The sequence below is a fragment of the Bufo bufo genome, chromosome 1 (assembly GCF_905171765.1).
Source record: "Bufo bufo chromosome 1, aBufBuf1.1, whole genome shotgun sequence".
Classification (NCBI taxonomy): Eukaryota; Metazoa; Chordata; class Amphibia; order Anura; family Bufonidae; genus Bufo; species Bufo bufo.
In genome coordinates, this window is record NC_053389.1 from 524,655,288 (window position 1) to 524,676,060 (window position 20,773).

The following is a 20,773-nucleotide window of genomic DNA, read 5'->3' on the forward strand; positions in this document are numbered from 1 at the left end:
AGCAATAATTTAAAGGCTATAATCTTGTTCTACCCAAGAGTCTATCACTGTGTTACCTCGTATTGGAATAAATATACTTACAGTGAAAGAAAGGATTGATGAAAACAAAGTCCCTTCATCATATCTTGCCAACTTTGAAAAAACTCCTTCAAGCACTGAAACAAACTTAATAAACACAAACACAAGATTAAAGGTAAAACAGGAATAGTAAAAGTAACAGCTAGATTTTAAGACTTGTGAAGACGTTTACATTAGATTTTTGCAGAAACTGCGCTGCTAGGCAATTGCAAGGCATGACATTTATCATTAATGGTAAAGTTTTAGACTTTTCTCTTTGCTGATAAAATTTAGAAAGTGGCAGGGTGACAAGATGTGGTATTCAAAGGGATTAAGTTAAAATTTATTACCGTAACTAAAATATGTGGTAATTGCACAACTGGTGTAATTAAGAGGGGAAAATTTGGAAAACATTTTTTACATTAATTTTATCCTACCTGGTGGTCTAGGGCAGTGTTTCCCAACCAGTGTGCCTCCAGCTGTTGCAAAACTACAACTCCCAGCATGCCCGCACAGCCAAAGGCTGTCCGGGCATGCTGGGAGTTGTAGTTTTGCAACAGCTGGAGGCACACTGGTTGAGAAACACTGGTCTAGGGTAGTGGAGGGGTTGATGCAATTTTCTGTGGTGGTTTAGGGTTGTACTGGGTTATTTCAAGGGGTTTAGTCCATGATTGCGACTTTATAAATGCCACTGTGACAAAATATTGTTGCAAATGTCATTTTTATGCCATGCTCGCCACTCTATGAAACAGGAATATGGTAAGGGCGGTGTCAACAGGCTCGCCATATTTATCTTCATTTATGCAAAATTTCTGGTGTAAATTACAGAAATCTATGGTGTTGCTGCAGATTTATATTTAGGCTTATGGACTGTTGGAGGATGCACCTAATTATTCAAAGCCTGCGCCTTGTCACAAATTTGGTGCATCTTCTGGCAGCGCAGGCAATATTGTAGACCAGTGTAAAATGCTGGTCGATAATAAATCTTACCCTTTGTGTTCCCTGATGTTCCCATTTATAAATCATTGATGGTAGTGACTAATGGTAACAACTCATATATCACTTTTACCAGTGACCTGTATACAAAGATATCGTACGTGTATGCAGAGAAAATGCAGATTGGGTATCTGCATGTGTCCAAGAAATCCCTGTGATGTTATTATTGATGGCCAAAATACAAAATATTCTAGTCCTGCATTTGGGAACACAGGGTTCAATATGAGCACTTTATTAGTTCCCAGTCCCTGTACAGGATCAAGGTGCACCATTTTTTTTTTATGTCTTAACTTTCCTCTAGCAGCCAGTTTGACATACGCTTTTCTGTATTGTCTGATAGACGGTACAACAAGGTATGTGTTGTTTATGGCAGCTGATATGAAAGGGAACATAACTGATACAGGAATTTTATAGATTATTAGAGTCTCCAGGAAGTACAGGACTGCACTCAGAGCAGGGAGTTACAGAGTAGGCGCAAACAAAGCCTTAGGGCTCATGCACAGGAACATGTTTTTTGCGGGTTGGATGTGAACCATGTGCTGTCCATATCCGTATGTCCATTCCGTGACATCCACAAAAATATAGAACATGTCCTATTCTTGCCCGCATTATAGACAAGGATATAATTGTTCGATTATGGCCCAGACATTTCGTAAAATGAGGAACACACGAGGCCGGTATCCACAGTGCATGAGCCCTCAGACTGAGTTCACACTTCAGTTACTTGGATCAGTGATTTCCATCAGATATTGTGAGCCAAAACCAGGAGCAGGTCAGAAACACAGAACAGGTACAAATCAAATCATTATATCTAATCTCTGAGTAGGCTTCACTACTGGTTTTGGCTCGCAATAACTGATGGAAATCACTGATCAAATAACTGAAGTGTGAACTCAGCCTTACTCATTGACTCATTGCTATCCTGCATTATCTATGCCTCCAGCAATAGAATCCCCCCAAGATGAGACTGCTCATTTTGTTTCATTCTAAACAGTAAAGCCGACAAATGAGCTACATGAAACAAGACACATCAGCCTACTCTGACTGTTGTAGCAAACAGAGTGAAATTAGATTTGTTTGTTTAATAAAAAAAAATACCACCACTTTTTAAAAATGTTTGTTATAAAGAACTGATTTAAATAATATGCAATTTTCTAATTATATACTCCCTTAAAATAAGACAAGATGATGTAGGTTCTAAAGTATTCCCATGTACTGTTGAGGATGTAAATTCATGAGCAGTTAATTTGTCCAAGCTCGTTCTCATGTACATAACTCATAAAAGCAAATTATGCTCTAGGTATTTACTGAGACAATACATATCATTTACAGCATCATCTAAAAAACGTATAGAAATCACAGAATATTGAAATACCTACCTTAGAAACCAAAAGCGAAATTATTTCTTTAACAGTTTCTTCAATTAAGTCATCGATTTTGGAATGGTACTGTTGCTGCATTATAAATACATAACAGCATAAGTATTGTATTATATCAGTAGATAGAACAAAAGGTAAAATTAAATGACATTTACACTACTTTTAGTGCATTATTTTAAACATCAGCAGACTAGAACCTTGAAAATGATCCATCCAATCAACACTCTTTTATTCTAAGTGGTACATTTTCCCATGTTCGATGCAGAGTTAAGCAGCTAGTGGGGTTATTATTTAGATGAATTGATTTTTCCATTCTCATTCAAGAGAAGGAATGTGAAGGATACTTTTTGTGTTTCCTACAATTAAGGAAGACGTGCATTTTTCTAAAGAGATGGTCTAGATGGAAAGCAAAGACTAGAAAAAGATTCAATTAATACAACATTGCTTGCCTCACAACACGCATTCTTAAGTTAGTCTAAATGTGCTTTAGACAGGAATGAGGTTCTATTTATACACCCAAGATAGCAGGAAATAAAAGCATTACATATTTTTTTCACAATATATTCAAATTAATACACAATAGAAATTTCTCTAACAAATTGAAAAAAATGGCAAATTAACAAACGTGATAAATAGCATATCCAATCCTTTATGAATTGTAGGAATTTCTTTTGTTCTTGGCAAGATCAAACTATGTAAACACATGGTTGGAGAAAATGTCTAAGTTGCTCAATTAGATACTATTGCAATTTCTTGTGTTTAAAGTAAACTGCTTCAAACAAAATCAACATTACAATAGTTTCCTCAGTAAGTACTTGTTCTTCAAAAACATCATAATACTGTGTAGACACAGAGAGAAAATATACAAAGTAATAGCCTCATTGCTCATCCCATTTACTTCTATTTTCTTCTAAAAAGAAATTAAAAAAAAAACACACGAGTACACTATTGTTTTACTCCGTCACACTCTAACTGCCTGGAAAGTAATCTCCAAAATCCTTTTTATTGGTATATTTTAAAAATTTGGTCAACCTGCCCTGAATATAACAATATCAGGCAATAGTGGCAACAACGCAGTGTACAGATGGGCCCCTAATAGATCGTCTGGGTACATTGTGTCTCAATTCCCATGGTGATCACAAACTCTGTGATATATATCTCAACATATAGCACTAACCACCTCTAATGATGGGTGTTAGCATAGCCACCCAGCACTTGTATGTATGACCATACGAGTGCCGGAGGGCTATGCTACCACTCAGCATCAGTAGTGGTTAGCGCTTTACGTCTGCCTGTCCACCATGATCTGTAAGTCTGCAGTAATTGCTCCTAGCAAACTCCTCCCTCAAAGTCAGTGGGCAAACATGTTGAGCAGCTGGGCTAATTACAATATGTTAGCTCAGATAGTACATTTACTGAGAGCGGTCAGGGCTGTTGGTCAAGATACAGATTAGCTGTTTGTTTCAGGGAGAAAGGCTCATTACTGATACAAACCATCTAAGTTCAGACCATTATAATGGCTGTAAGGATCAGACTTAATGAGTTTGGCTTGAGCAGTTTATTTCCCTATTGCCATCTTATTGTGAGAAGAGATATCTAGAACAGTGGGGATTGGTTCATAACTGAGCAAATCACTTGATCTCTGCTAGTTATGGTTACAACATTATTAGTGAGTACACCCAGAACTCAGGTTAAGATTGTCCCCTTCCCCACACTTAATTAGGTGGGATATATATTACATCATTTGTGATGACCAAGGAAATGTAGACACGGGGTTACACAGACGATCTATTAGGGGACCATCTGTACACTGGGTTATTACTACTATTTGCCTGATACGGTTTTTATTCAGGGCAAATTTCTCAAATTTTTATCATTTACCTGTAAAACAGATTGTAGTGTTTACTTTTCAGGCAGTTACATTCATTTACTGTGTTATCTGTCTTTATCTATCGAACATACTCCATCACACTGCCTTAAAAAATTAGGGACTGTAAGCAAGCACTTACCCATTGTTTAGAAAACTGGATGTTGCAATGTAAAGGACCAACAACAGGACACCAAAGGCACAAACACAAAAACAATGAGTGATTTATGGAGAAATAATGAAGAATGAATACAGTGCAATGAAAATGATGCTGTTATTATAAAAACACAAGCAATCACAAAGTAGAAAACAAAAAGAGCAATAAAAAGAAAAATAAATACATAGAACTTAATAGAAAAGAAGGAACTTAAAATAGAAGCAGTGCAACATGCTGAAGTAAATATTTCTGGGAATCTGTCTGCGGTTTTAACCATGCTAACTGTGGACGGCAAAATGTAGGGACTGGGCAGTGCAGTACAAACATACCTTTTGCTGAACTTTTATTTTAGAGGTAGTGTGAATATGAAGTTTTATTCTGCCATATTCTGCTGCTGCAAGTGCACTGGAGGCGAAGCTTCTCTGTGGAGTGTTCCCTGCCCTGAGCTGTTTCCCAACCTGTCCCTGCTGCTCTGAGTGACAGATGCATCATCCAAACGGGAGACAACCAGAAGGGCCGTAAAGCAGCCCAATGCACAGAGCAGAGATTACTTCACAGTGAAGCTTAGTGTCTAGTGTCCTTAAAGAAAAATCATATCAGCACTACTTCTGATAATAAAAACTACACAAAAGGTCTGTTTGTTCTGCCCTTCAGCCCCTACCTAGGGCTGGGAGCAGTTTAGCGTGGTCATAATGCTGACAGATTCCCTTTAAAGGGTAAATCCATTAAAAATGATTTGTGATGATGGGTGATCTGCAAATTTTGGTTGCTGGTTTCGTCACTTTTCGAAAAATGCGAGTGAGGCTTAGAGCAGGGGCTGTGCCTTTCCACAGCTAGACATATTTACTGCAATTTACACCAGAAACTGGTATAAATTATAGTGCAAATCTATGCTAGCATAGATATGAATTGCTATTGCACAGACAAAGAAGTGAATAATTATTAAAGAAGGCTGTGCACCATTGTAAAGAGCCAGCACACATCCCAATCTTCACCAGCCAACGGCCTGCACCTCTTGGGTACCAGTGGGAGGATGCCCAAGTAATAGGTCTCTTAGCTTGCTAGGTTTCTACTAGGTGTGCTGTACCTTGTTGCCCACCTCTATACTGAACTCTTGCCCATTCACCCGTATTTGACCCTCTGCTGCCTGACCTGATCTGTGCCTGTTACCCGTATTGATCCTGTGCTGCCTGCCCTGACCTTGGATCTTCTACCATATCGCACGTACTTCACCAGCCATGACCTCAGCCTTTCTCTGACTAAGAGCGCACCTTACTACTCGGTGCCCTGCACCAATGTTTCTGACCTCCATAGGTCAGCTATTAACCCATCAGATACTACTTCAGCGAAGTCTAGATCCCTGAATAGGAGTTAAAGAGTGAACACCAGGGAACTGCCAGGATAAGGTCCTTAGGTTCAGCCCAATGCCAAATCTGTTGGTTAACACTGCAGGTCCACACCCACTGCCAAAACAGTTTTCAGTATTCAGCTTAGCTATACTCCAATAGGCACTCTATTAAAGGGAATCCATCAACATAACGTAGCCCTATTTAATGGCAGAATATAGGCTGGTCTAGTGTATTATTCAACCAAATGGCACAAATAATACACAGTCAGATATACTATGGTGCACATTTTTCTTAGGTTATGCCCCCTTTCTTAATAAAATAAGCCTCTTTCATACTAAACAAGGGCCCTTAAGAGAACATTTCTACAACCACAAGCAGCAAATGGAGCTACATTTTTGCCACAGGTATAGGTGTACTCAGGTCCACTTTAACAATTGGGCAAATGGTACATTTCCATCAGGCCCCCTTCTACTGCGTCATGTAATGGCTCCCGGAAATTCAACTGTATCACCGTTGTAATACAGTAAAATGCTTTGGTGGGGTACTGGAGCGATATAGCCTATCAGAGCCCGCCACAGGCGGAGTGATAACGTCACCATCATTGTGCCGCCTGAGCCAGGCAGGATACAGCTCAGGACTCTCAGCTTTGAAGAGGTATGTATGCATTGTTGACAGTGGCATGGATGTAAGTATTTGCGTTTTTTATTTTATTTTTGGCAGCATGCCATTAGGTCTCTATGAGGATATTAGTTCTACTGGGAGCACTATAAGTGGACATTTGTACTGGCACACACTACAAGAGGTTATTTTTTCTACTGGCAAACATTCTAAGGAGGCCTTTCTAGTATTGGCACACATTATGAAAAAGCATTTTTTGTAGTTGCACACATTATAAGGGGTAATTTTTGTACTGGCACACATTATAAGGAGGCATTTCTTGTACTTGCACACATTCTAAGAGGTCACTTTTGTACTGGCACACATAAGGGAGCATTTTTGTATTGGCACACATTATAAGGGTTATTTTTTGTACTGACACATTATAAAGGAGTGTTTTTTCTACTGGTATACATTATAAGTGTGCACTTTTTGTACTGGCATGCATTCTAAGGAGACATTTTTTGTACCGGCACACATTGTATTGGCACGCATAAGGGGTGTTTTCTTGTTCTCATAATAATAGATAAACATGATTAAAGAGAGAAGCGCCCACAATCACAAACAATTTGACAAAAAAAAAAAAGATAAATAAGGCTAAACAGGGAGATTGGCCAAAAGGTATAGCAGAGAAATGTCAGGGAGGAGATATTCTCCTTAGACTACCCAAGCTACCCCTGATCAAAGGAAATCACCCTGATCTTGGGTAAATCCTACACAGGAACCTTCCCCTGGACGGTCCTAATAAACCCTACATTGTCCCAATGCATTTATCCCTGTTGATTTAATCAGGAGACCTTTATATGGCAACTTTAAAAACAGATAAAAAAATTAAAAAAAGATGCTACACTGGTAATCATCACCTAGACCAACCACTTTAGGACAAATAGATGAGTCCTAGATAGATACAAAGTGTTAAGAGACCAATAGTAGCAGTGTCACAATCAGATATGCCATTGCTCCCCCCAATCACCACAGTCAGAATATCCAGAAGACTGTTCAAAACACAATAAACCAAGATAAGCAGTCACAGAACACAATTAAGACCGTATGATTCAGGCATGGAAGCCACTGTAATGCACAGGCATAGATCAAATAAAGATATGTGCATCGGCCCACTAGGAGGCCACTCACACAGTCCAGTGGTATGGAGACATCATGTGACCAGCCCAGTGTATCAAGGTCCAGTGGTGTGAAAGCAGCAAGTGTCCAGCCTGGTCAGATGAGATGCTGAAAATGAAAAATGTTTTGTCTAGATGTTGTTCTGGGTTGGATTTCATGTGGACTGGGGGATAGGTTTGGTAGTGGGATCTGCCAGTCCACACCCTTCCACTACATGTATTGTCTTTTGCCGGAGGTGATCGCAGGTGAGGCCTGCTGCTGTAATAAAAGAGGTATAAAACAACCCTCTGTGTATGAGAGGGGGAGAAAGGCTGAGGAAGCCTGAGAGGCTCTGTGAAGTCTCAGCCAGGAGGGCTGAGGGGCCACGAGGCTTTGTAGAGCGTGAAGTTTGGGGGGCCCAGCAACGCCTACAGAAAGAGGGTCGCACGGTAAGATTTGGGAGGACTTCTGGACCATTTCCCCCCAAGGGTGCTGGTGTGGTCACAGCCTGGAGGCTGCTGGACCGTACATGGCTGAGGAAGCCGGATCTAATCCCCTGTGTGAACGGTACTCTATAGGTGAGGTAGAGACAACATGTGTATTAGGTAGAGCCCAGACAGGCAGGTGTTTATTTTCGATGTTTATGTATGTGATGGTGCTGAAGTATGAAAATAAAGCACCTTTTGGGCTTAAAACCCGTTGTCAGAGGAGAAGTCTGTGATTGTGACCCCCTGAGAGAGAGCGATCCCTTACAACATACAGTGTTCTCAGCCTACCTCTTTGTTCAATGCCCCAACCACTGCCTACCTAGTATATGTCTTCTTTGCTTATGTACCTGCCTATGTGAAATGCTGCCACTGCTGTGACCTGGCTGCTCTGTACATTTTTAGTTTCCTGTGCTTCTCTATTGGTTACAGAGAGTAGAACAGAATTTTCAGCGCTTAGCAATGACAGGAAATATATCTTATGTCCCTGTATGCTGTACTGCACTAAGCACTGCCAGTCCCATTCTATCTCCTGTCAGTGCTGGGTTCACATCACGATTTTGTCATACGTTTAATGTATACAAAAAAACGTATACATTAATGGATGCCTCAGACAGATGCCATACGGTGGCATCCATCTCCATAGAGTTCCACTGCAAGAAAACAAAAATAAAAACGTATATGTTAACACATACACATTGTTTTACCAAAGTCTGCAGGATAGAAAAGCATGGTGTGTTACTCTTTTGTATCCTTTTTTTACTAACATATACGTTAAATAGATGTAAAAAAAAAGTGATGTGAACCCACTCTAAGTGATCACAGTAGGTATGGCTAAACATAGTACACTTACTGCCAGTGCTAAGTACTGGCAGTCTTGTTCTCCGCAACTTTTAATGTTAGTTAGTGAGTAGTGATGAGCGGCAGGGGCTCTATTCGAATTCGTGATATTACACAAATATTTGGGCGAATATTCGTCATATATTCGCGAATTCGAGATGATTTTCTTGATTGCAAAAAAAATAAAAAATAGTCAATGTAATATTCGCATAATGCGTGCGAAATACAGGGGTGGGTCACTTTTGCTCCATTTTCCAAGCTGCTAGAAGTTTCCTGAGACTGTAGATAAGGGCTTGGCACGACAGAACATTCAAAATAGCTTTATATGCAGTTAGAGTGCTCCAATACATTCGCGATTGCGCTAATCGGCACTAATGATGCGAATATTTTGGCGCAATATGTTAAACTTTACATTTTAGCAGGTCGGCATGTATGTATGGACAGCAGAAGCTATCACACTACCTAACACACTGCACTGCAACACCTACACTATATCAGGATATAACTTACACTGACTATCTCCCACTATCTGTATATATATATATATATATATATATACAGGGAGTGCAGAATTATTCGGCAAATGAGTATTTTGACCACATCATCCTCTTTATGCATGTTGTCTTACTCCAAGCTGTATAGGCTCGAAAGCCTACTACCAATTAAGCATATTAGGTGATGTGCATCTCTGTAATGAGAAGGGGTGTGGTCTAATGACATCAACACCCTATATTAGGTGTGCATAATTATTAGGCAACTTCCTTTCCTTTGGCAAAATGGGTCAAAAGAAGTACTTGACAGGCTCAGTAAAGTCAAAAATAGTGAGATATCTTGCAGAGGGATGCAGCACTCTTAAAATTGCAAAGCTTCTGAAGCGTGATCATCGAACAATCAAGCGTTTCATTCAAAATAGTCAACAGGGTCGCAAGAAGCGTGTGGAAAAACCAAGGCGCAAAATAACTGCCCATGAACTGAGAAAAGTCAAGCGTGCAGCTGCCAAGATGCCACTTGCCACCAGTTTGGCCATATTTCAGAGCTGCAACATCACTGGAGTGCCCAAAAGCACAAGGTGTGCAATACTCAGAGACATGGCCAAGGTAAGAAAGGCTGAAAGACGACCCCCACTGAACAAGACACACAAGCTGAAACGTCAAGACTGGGCCAAGAAATATCTCAAGACTGATTTTTCTAAGGTTTTATGGACTGATTAAATGAGAGTGAGTCTTGATGGGCCAGATGGATGGGCCCGTGGCTGGATTGGTAAAGGGCAGAGAGCTCCAGTCCGACTCAGACGCCAGCAAGGTGGAGGTGGAGTACTGGTTTGGGCAGGTATCATCAAAGATGAGCTTGTGGGGCCTTTTCGGGTTGAGGATGGAGTCAAGCTCAACTTCCAGTCCTACTGCCAGTTTCTGGAAGACACCTTCTTCAAGCAGTGGTACAGGAAGAAGTCTGCATCCTTCAAGAAAAACATGATTTTCATGCAGGACAATGCTCCATCACACGCGTCCAAATACTCCACAGCGTGGCTGGCAAGAAAGGGTATAAAAGAAGAAAATCTAATGACATGGCCTCCTTGTTCACCTGATCTGAACCCCATTGGGAACCTGTGGTCCATCATCAAATGTGAGATTTACAAGGAGGGAAAACAGTACACCTCTCTGAACAGTGTCTGGGAGGCTGTGGTTGCTGCTGCACGCAATGTTGATGGTGAACAGATCAAAACACTGACAGAATCCATGGATGGCAGGCTTTTGAGTGTCCTTGCAAAGAAAGGTGGCTATATTGGTCACTGATTTGTTTTTGTTTTGTTTTTGAATGTCAGAAATGTATATTTGTGAATGTTGAGATGTTATATTGGTTAGGCTACTTTCACACTAGCGTTCTGCTGTCCGCTCGTGAGCTCCGTTTGAAGGGGCTCACGAGCGGAGCAGAACGCTTCCGTCCAGCCCTGATGCAGTCTGAATGGATGCGGATCCGCTCAGACTGCATCAGTCTGGCGGCGTTCAGCCTCCGCTCCGCTCGCCTCCGCACGGCCAGGCGGACAGCTGAACGCTGCTTGCAGCGTTCGGGTGTCCGCCTGGCCGTGCGGATCCGTCCAGACTTACAATGTAAGTCAATGGGAACGGATCCGCTTGAAGATGACACCATATGGCTCAATCTTCAAGCGGATCCGTCCCCCATTGACTTTACATTGAAAGTCTGAACGGATCCGCTCAGGCTAATTTCGCACTTAGAAATTTTTCTAAGTTATTAATGCAGACGGATCCGTACTGAACGGAGCCTCCGTCTGCATTAATATGATCGGATCCGTTCAGAACGGATCCGATCAAGCGCAAGTGTGAAAGTAGCCTTACACTGGTAAAAATAAATAATTGAAATGGGTATATATTTGATTTTTGTTAAGTTGCCTAATAATTATGCACAGTAATAGTCACCTGCACACACAGATATCCCCCTAAAATAGCTAAAACTAAAAACAAACTAAAAACTACTTCCAAAAATATTCAGCTTTGATATTAATGAGTTTTTTGGGTTCATTGAGAACATGGTTGTTGTTCAATAATAAAATTAATCCTCAAAAATTCAACTTGCCTAATAATTCTGCACTCCCTGTATATATATCCAAAAACAAAGGGTCGATTCCAGCTTCTGACGTATAAAATAATTTGTTCTTTATTCGGCTTTCAAAGTTTAAGATCCAACATGCATCACATGGAGAGACACAAAGTAATTGTGACGCGTTTCGGACTATGGTAGTGAGCCCTTCATCTCTCCATGTGATGTATGTTGGATCTTAAACTTTGAAAGCCGAATAAATAACAAATTATTTTATACGTCAGAAGCTGGAATCGACCCTTTGTTTTTGGACATATTAAGCGTGGCTGGGTTCAAGCCACATCTTCCGTGCTTCACAAGGGTGATTAGAGGTGAGAGCTGCTATTTTTCTTATATATATATATATATATATATATATATATATTAATTAGCTAACTAACTAACTAACTAACTAACTATCTAATGTAGTGTGGAAAGCACAGAGCACAGCAATGACACTGCTGTCTCTCTCCGAACTTAAAAAAAACTTTAGAAAATGGCTGCTGGGGAGGTTCCTATATAGCAGAGGTGGCCAACCTTACGGACACAAAGAGCCCAAAAAATAATAATAATAATGTATGACTACCAGGAGCCACAAAATATACATTGCGCGGTTGTGATTTTTTTTTTCCTGTTACGGCGTTTACCGCATAGGAAATATATTTTTTAATATTTTAATAGTTCACACTTTTTCGGGCATAGCGAAATGTAATATGTTTATTTTTTATTGTTTGTAAATTTTATATGTAAAATTGGGAAAGGGAGCGATTTTAACTTTTAGTATTTTGGTGTTTTTCCCCCCTTTTTTTTAAATTTACTATTAGCCCCCTTAGGGGCTAGAACCGTTGTCCTATTCACCCTAATAGAGCTCTATTAGGGTGAATAGGACTTCACTCTCCCTGCTGCCCTGCAGCAGGGATGTTACCATGGCAGCCAGGGCTTCAGTTCCAAGGTTCGGTGGATCGCTTGCCCTGTTATTGAGGCCGGGTATGTGATACTGCTGCCGGCACCCACTGCCTCCTATACTTGAATTAATGTGTTTATTACATTCATTGGTGGCGCAGTTGCCACAGCCGCTCCCCTTCTCATCCCTGCTATCTTCCCATTGGTGGCAGCGGCATCACAGTGGAGAGGGAGGGACTCCCTCCTATTCCACTGTGCTAGTGAAGAGAACATGGTACACGCTGAAAGCGGCGCATGCCATGTTCTCTATTCTCTATTAGGCTGTGCAGCTGCTTCCCATCTCCACCACAAGAGCCGCATGCAGCTCGAGAGCCGCAGGTTGGCCACCCCTGTTATACAGTCCTGATCAAAAGTTTAAGACCACTTGAAAAATGGCAAAAAATCATATTTAGCAGGGCTGGATCTTAACCGCTTGCCGCCACTGTAACGCCAATAGGCGTCCGGGCGGCAGCGCTCTCAGCAACGCCTATTGGCGTCATCTCGTGAGACCTGAGATTTCCTGTGAACGCGCGCTCACAGGAGCGCGCGTTCACAGGATCACACAGTAAACAAGTTGAACTACAGCCTGCCAGCGCTGATCATTGGCTGGCAGGCTATAGATTTTTTAAATAACCAATGAAATAGGTATGTCAGACGCTATTTTGTAAATAGCGTCTGATATACCTGCTCCTCTGGTGGTCCCTTTTGCCTGGATCGACCAGCAGAGTACACAGGCAGCTCTGTAAGTAGCACCAAACACCACACACACATTACACCCCCCCGGTCACTTATTAACCCCTGATCACCCCATATATACTCCCTGATCACCCCCCTGTCATTGATCACCCCCCTGTAAGGGTCCCTTATCACCGCCAGTTACTTAGCTACTTGTTAGGTAGTTAGCGCCCAGCCCACCGCAGTCACTGATTAGTCGCTGATTAGCGTCATCGCTGTCGCTAATCAGCACTAGTACTATATAATATCTGTAAGTGATCAAGACTGATCGCAATCAGATCTATATAAGTACATTAGGGTCACCTTAGGCTCTACAAAAAACGCAGTGTTCGCCCGATCAGGCCCGATCTTGTGCGCACACTTGCGTTCAGTCCGCCCCACTGCAGTGACAGAATTTTTTTTTTTCTGATCACTGCAAAAACACTGTAAAATCGCTGCGGCGGTATAAAGATCACTTTTGAGCTTTCTGCATCTTTATTAGCGATCGCAGCTTTACTTCGCAAGCACTCCTTTTTACTAGGCAGGTGTACTCTTTTTCCTGGGTAGTCTCAGATGAATACCCCCTAAATTTAGTTAGCCCAAAATGTCAAAGGGGTATTCCGCTGAAGAGGCCTACAGGATTCTGGCTGTGATGGATGAAAGCAATGGGGACGCCTCACCCACTGAATCCAGTGGTTCAGAATATGAACCTGTAGACAGCAGTGGCACTCTAACCGCTAGTGAAGATGACGAGGTTGAGGTCCCTGCTATGGTCAGGCGTTCCTGACCCCATGTCCGTGTTCTGCATACCCCGCGTGATGAGCTTCATTTGCAGCAGAGTGGTGCTAGCGCTGATCTTTTTTTATGGTGCGGCATACCCCAGCAGCGCAGCACATCCTGGACCTTCTACCAGCACTGCAGCATTCCCTGGTGAAGTGGCGAGCAGCAGAAGGGCAGTTCAAGCTGGTGTGGTGGCACGTGCAGTAACTCCCCCGTCGCAGCCACCACGTTCACAGGCCCGTAGAGCCCTTAGTCTCCCAGAGGTGCTGGCAAACCCAAATTGGCAATCCCCTGCTTCCGCCGCACCCGTATTGCCCCCTTTCACTGTCCAGTCTGGAGTCAGCTCATTTAGGATCAGCCCTTGAGTTTTTTGAGCTGTTTTTCACCGCGGATCTCTCTGACTTTGTTGTGGCAGAAACCAACCGCTACGCCACACAGTATATAACCGCCAATCTGGAAAGCTTCTATGCCCAGCCTTTCCGGTGGAAACCAGTCACAGTTTCCGAATTTAAAATATTTTTGGGCCTTATCCTCAGCATGGGTCTAACTAAAAAAAATGTATTGCAGTCCTATTGGTCTAAAGACCCAATACATTACATGCCCATGTTCTCTGCTGCTATGTCCAGGGCACGTTTTGAGGGCATCATGTGCTTTATGCATTTTACTGACAATAAAACCTTTCATCCAAGAGGCCATCCTGCTTATGACCGGCTCCACAAAATTCGGCCCCTCATAGACCGTTTGTCATCCAGGTTTGCAGATGTGTATACCCCCAATCAGAACATCTGCATAGACGAGTACCTTGTACATTTTACCGGGCACCTTGGCATCAAACAGTACATCCCCAGCAAGCGCGCCCGGTATGGGGTCAAACTGTATAAGCTCTGTGAAAGGGCCACAGGTTATACATATCGTTTTAGGGTCTATGAGGGAAAAGACTCAAAACTGGAGCCGGTCGGATGCCCGGGGAGCAGTGGCAAGATTGTCTGGGACTTGGTGTCACCCTTACTCCACAAGGGGTACCACTTATACGTGGACAATTTTTACACAAGCGTGGCCCTCTTTCGGCACTTACATATAGTCGGAATTCAATGCTGTGGCACCGCGCGACCTAGTCGCCGGGGCTTCCCCCAACGGCTCGTTAATACCCGACTTGCACGGGGGGAGAGGGCTGCCTTGTGTGACCAAGAACTGCTCGCGGTGAAGTGGAGGGACAAGAGGGACGTTTACCTTCTGTCCACCATTCACGCAGACACGACTGTCCAAATTGAAAGGGCAACTGGAGTCATTGAGAAACCTCTCTCTGTCCACGACTATAACCTTCACATGGGAGGGGTGGACTTCAATGACCAGATGTTGGCTCCCTATTTAGTGACCCGCCGCACCAGACGCTGGTATAAGAAGGTGTCTGTTTATTTAATTCAATTGGCTGTCTATAATAGTTTTGTTCTCTACAGTAAGGCTGGGAGAACGGGATCCTTCCTAAAATTCCAGCAAGAGATCATTTCGGAACTCCTGTATCCAGGAGGGTCTGTGCCCCAAGTCCCTGATGTAGTTAGCCGGCTACATGACAGACACTTCCCGAGTGTCTATCCTGGTACCCCAACTCAGCATTCCCCAAGAAAAAGATGTTGTGTCTGTAGCAGGGCTGGAATAAGGCGTGACACCATCGTTTTTTGTCCTGACTGTCATGACCAGCCTGCCCTATGCATAGGGGAGTGTTTCCGCAAGTACCACACACAGGTACACTATTAGTGTAGGGATCGCGTGACACAGGACAGGCACACAGGGGTCTTAGGGCCCTCACAGAGCTGCTACAAACCTCTCCTTTCACCTGGGACAAAGTGCATAATGTACTTCGCCACATCTCTGGGCGATTTGCACTTTGCACATTGTCCCATGGGGAAGGAGAGGTTTGTCCTCTAAAGGTAAAAAAACTAAAAACTAAAAAAAAAATCACAGGTAAGCAAAAAAGTTAATGTTCTGTTTCAAATGTTATATAAAGTTTATAAAAGTTGATGTTAATAAATTTATTGCGTTGCTGCCTGTTTTTTTTTTGTTTTTTTTAGCTTCTAGGTGGACCAAGCGATCAACCAGCTGCAGCACTGATGTGCATTCTGACAGAAGCATTGCGCTGCTGTCAGATTACACAAAGTCGGTGTATGCGGCGCTGCAAGATGAGATTTTTCCTCTGCAGTAACAAAAATACGTTTGCCGAGGCTTATGAGCTGAGGGGCGGTGTTCATATGCTTTGGCAAACATTTTTTATAAAAAATTAAATTAAATTCTGGCAATGATTTATTCATCCACATCGATTGATGTGAATGGAGAAATCGGGTTTGCCAGGGCATACGAGCTGAAGTGGGTTTGGATGTTGGGCGGAGCTCCTATGTCCTGGCAGGCGCCTTTTCCCTCTTTTTTTTTTTGGCAGAGATTTTTTCATCCACATTGATCGATGCGACTGAAGAAATCTGCGCCGTTAAATTTTTCTTTCAGCCCAGAGGCTGAACGAAAAAAAAAATCTCATTACCCGTATGCTCAATATAAGGAGAATAGCAGAAATTCCTAATGCTGGCCATACATGTAATGATTGTGGAGAACCTCAAATGCCAGGGCAGTACAAACACCCCACAAATGACCCCATTTTGGAAAGAAGACACCCCAAGGTATTCGCTGAGGGGCATATTGAGTCCATGAAAGATTGAACTTTTTGTCACAAGTTATCGGAAAGGGAGACTGAGAAAAAAAAATAGAAAATCAATTTCCGCTAACTTGTGCAAAAAAAATAAATCTTCTATGAACTCGCCATGCCCCTCACGGAATACCTTGGGGTGTCTTCTTTCCAAAATGGGGTCACATGTGGGGTATTTATACTGCCCTGGCATTTTAGGGGCCCTAAAGCGTGAGAAGAAGTCTGGAATCCAAATGTCAAAAAATGCCCTCCTAAAAGGTACTCATTGGAATTTGGGCGCCTTTGCGCACCTAGGCTGCAAAAAAGTGTCACACATGTGGTATCGCCGTACTCAGAAGTAGGGCAATGTGTTTTGGGGTGTCTTTTCACACATACCCATCCTGTGTGTGAGAAATATCTCTGTAAATGACAACTTTTTACATTGTTTTATACAAAGTTGTCAATTTACAGAGATATTTCTCTCACCCAGCATGGGTATATGTAAAAATACACCCCAAAACACATTGCCCTACTTCTTCTGAGTACGGCGATACCACATGTGACACTTTTTTGCAGCCTAGGTGCACAAAGGGGCCCAAATTCCAATGAGTACCTTTAGGATTTCACAGGGCATTTTTTATGCATTTGGATTCCAAACTACTTCTCACGCTTTAGGGCCCCTAAAATGCCAGGGCAGTATAAATACCCCACAAGTGACCCCATTTTGGAAAGAAGACACCCCAAGGTATTCCGTGAGGGGCATGGCGAGTTCATAGAAGATTATTTTTTTCGGCACAAGTTAGCGGAAAATTATTTTATTTTTTCTTACAAAGTCTCATATTCCACAAACTTGTGACAAAAAATAAAATTTTACATGAACTCACCATGCCCCTCACGGAATACCTTGGGGTGTCTTCTTTCCAAAATGGGGTCACTTGTGGGGTATTTATACTGCCCTGGCATTTTAGGGGCCCTAAAGCGTGAGAAGTAGTTTGGAATTCGAATGCGTAAAAAATGCCCTGTGAAATCCTAAAGGTACTCACCTAGGCTGCAAAAAAGTGTCACACATGTGGTATCGCCGTATTCAGAAGAAGTAGGGCAATGTATTTTGGGGTGTATTTTTACATATACCCATGCTGGGTGAGAGAAATATCTCTGTAAATCTCTTTACATTTTTTTATACAAAGTTGTCAATTTACAGAGAGATTTCACTCACCCAGCATGGGTATGAATGAATCCACATCTTTGCACAGATTTGTCCTTTTAAAGGCATGTGGTCCTAAACTTTTGATCAGCTGAAAAACAGCCTGTTTCAGTTTAATCGTTATTTTCAATTAATAGAAAGCTCAAAAAATGTTTTGTCTCGCTCTCATTTCTTCTTGTTGCATGTTGAAGCTCTACTTGGAACCTTGTTAAGATCCAACAATGTAAAATATGTTTTTTTGCCATTTTTCAAGTGGTAGGCAACTTTCCTATTGGTTGCTAGGGATGTTGCTAAGCTCAGACAAAGACATTGCAGACTTCTCATTGGCCCACAAGAAAGAAGGGAGGTCACTGATGAAAAAAAAAAATCTAGAATATTCTAAATTACAAATATATATCACTATATTCTAAATATTTGCGAATTCTCAAAGTGCCGACATTCGCAATTAATATTCACGATTCAAATATTCGCGCCCAACACTATTACTAAGCACAGGGAAGAGAGAGATGAATGGGACTGCCAGTGCTTGGCGCTGACAGTAAGAATTCAGAGATATAGAGTCATTATTCTAGTCTTACAGGCAATTTACTGTTCAATTCTGCTCTTTGTTCCAACTAACAGAGAAGCACAGGGAAGAGAGACATGTATAAGGCTGACAGTCAGAGACATATTATGCAAGGGCACATATAGTGAGCAAGGGGCTGTCTGTATGTTCCACATACCTTAGTTATCTTCAGCGTTCATTAGACGCTGTAGACAAGCTCTTCTAAGCAACACTGTTACAGTGCTGCTAAGAAGACTCTTTACACCCTGTTTTCTAGTAAAAAAATAAACACATTTCCTAATAAAATATATTTAAAAAAAAAAGCTTTAGAAATATCCAGACTCTTCTAACCATGTCTCAAAAAACAGTAGCCATGGGTTCTTCTAAGCAGCTGCCTCACACTTTGAAAATGAAAATGGTTGAGGCTCACAAAGCAGGAGAAGGCTATAAGAAGATTGAATTTTCAGGTTGCCATTTCCTCAGTTTGAAATGTAATTAAGAAATGACAGCTAACAGAACAGCGGAGGTCAAAAGAAAGTCTGGAAGACTAAGAAAAATTTAAAAGATTGCTGCTCGTAGGATTGCTAGAAAGGCAAACCAAAACAGTGCTTGACTGCAAAAGACCTTCAGAAAGATTTAGCAGACACTGAAGTTGTGGTACATTGTTCTACTATTCAGCGACACCTGCACAAACGTTGCCATCATGGAAGAGTCAACAGAAGAAAACCTTTTACCACAAAATACAGAATAAGTAGAACATCTAAACAAGCCTGATGCATTTAGGAATAAAGCCCTTTTGACAGACGAGGTTAAATAGAACTCTTTGGCCACAATGAGCAAAGGAATGTTTGGAGAACAAAGGTCACAGAATTTAATGAAAAGAACAAACCATTAAAGGGGTTGTCCGAGTTATGAAGAAAATAATATAGAACTGAAAATCTGATATATAACTGAGCTAAGCAAGTTTTATGCAAAAAAATATATATATATTTTTCCTCATTTCCCTGGTTCTTTTCTGGCCCTTTGTTTACATGCAATAAAAACAACCTCTGCCCCTCCCCCTGCTCTGATAAGGGAGTGAATACAAGAGCTGCCCTGAGTGACATGTCTGTCTGCTGGGAGACTCTGCAGCATGTTGTATGTGTAGGACTACAAGTCCCAGCTGTATAATGACACTGCTAAGGGAGTGGATACAAGAGCTGCCCTGAGTGCTGGGAGACTCTGCAGCATGTTGTATGTGTAGGACTACATGTCCCAGCTGTATAATGACATTGCTAATACACACAGGATCTTCCCCCTACCTTCTTGTGTAATGCTCTCTCTAGTATGTCAGCTTCAGTGCCCAGCATTGTCTCCTCACTGCCTGCAGTCTGTTCAGCTGAAGGGGTTAAGAATCTTAAGAGAGAGAGTAGACAGCAGTGAAGGGGGGCGTGGCCAGCACAGTGACGTTTCGTTTACAGGCTTGTAAACGACCTTTATCAGAGCAGGGAGAGAAGCTGACATCACAGGTCATGTGACCCTCAGTGAGATCTGAGAAACCAGCCACCGGAGATAAAGTGAGTGAATTGGAAAGCTGTAACATTTGCTTAGTTAGGAACATAGAAAGAACAAAAAAATAACTCGGATAACCCCTTAAGGACCCTGCCATTTTTCACCTTAAGGACTAGGCCATTTTTAGCAAATCTGACATGTGTCACGTTATGTGGTAATAACTTTAAAACACTTTTACTTATCCAGGCCATTCTGAGATTGTTTTCTCGTCACATACTGTACTTTATAACAGTGGTAAATAGTAATACCTCCAAAAATAGTTATTACTTTACATTCCCCATATGTCTACTTCATGATTGGATCATTTTGAAAATTAAATATTTTTTTTGGGACATTAGAAGGCTTAGAAGTTTAGATGCAAATATTAAATTTTTAAGAAAATTTCCAAAACCCAATTTTTTCAGAACCAGATCAGTTTCAGTCACTTTCTGAGGCTTACATATTAGACACTTTGACCCAACAGGCGTTTCACAGAATTATGAAATGCTTGGCTGTGAAAATGAAAAATGAAATTTTTTTCCAGAAAAAGTTGCTTTACACACACATTTTTCACTTTCACAAGGGATAACAGGACAAAATGCACCCCACATTTTGTTAACCATTTCCCCCCGAATATGGCAACACCATATGTGCTCAAAAAATTATGTATTGGCGCACAGCAGGGCTCTAGAGGCAAAGTGCAAAATATGTTTTTTGCAGGCCTGAATAAACAGACATGGATTTTAGGTGCCATGTCGCATTTAAAAGATTTCTGAGGTTCCCAGAAATTAAAAACCCCAAGAAGTGACCCCATTTTAGAAAAAGCATTTTAAGTGGTAGAAAGGGTACTTTTCAGGAAACAGGTGTCTCACAGAAGGCAGAAACACTCGTTAAAGCATTTTAAA

The 20,773-nt window shown here is 41.7% G+C and overlaps 1 protein-coding gene across 6 annotated transcripts in view; it reads right to left on the reverse strand.

Annotated features, from left to right (window-relative positions):
* Positions 1-20,773, reverse strand: part of CADPS2 (calcium dependent secretion activator 2) — a 786,809-nt gene that overhangs the window by 111,483 nt on the left and 654,553 nt on the right. For 3 of the 6 annotated variants that reach the window (XM_040411680.1, XM_040411668.1, XM_040411697.1), the window contains 3 exons: positions 4,442-4,456; positions 2,433-2,507; positions 82-165 (listed from right to left, as the gene is read on the reverse strand). In XM_040411680.1, coding sequence (XP_040267614.1) covers positions 82-165; positions 2,433-2,507; positions 4,442-4,456 — 174 coding nt within the window. The remainder of the gene's footprint in view (positions 1-81; positions 166-2,432; positions 2,508-4,441; positions 4,457-20,773) is intronic. The other 3 variants (XM_040411689.1, XM_040411674.1, XM_040411706.1) reach the window with 1 other exon arrangement.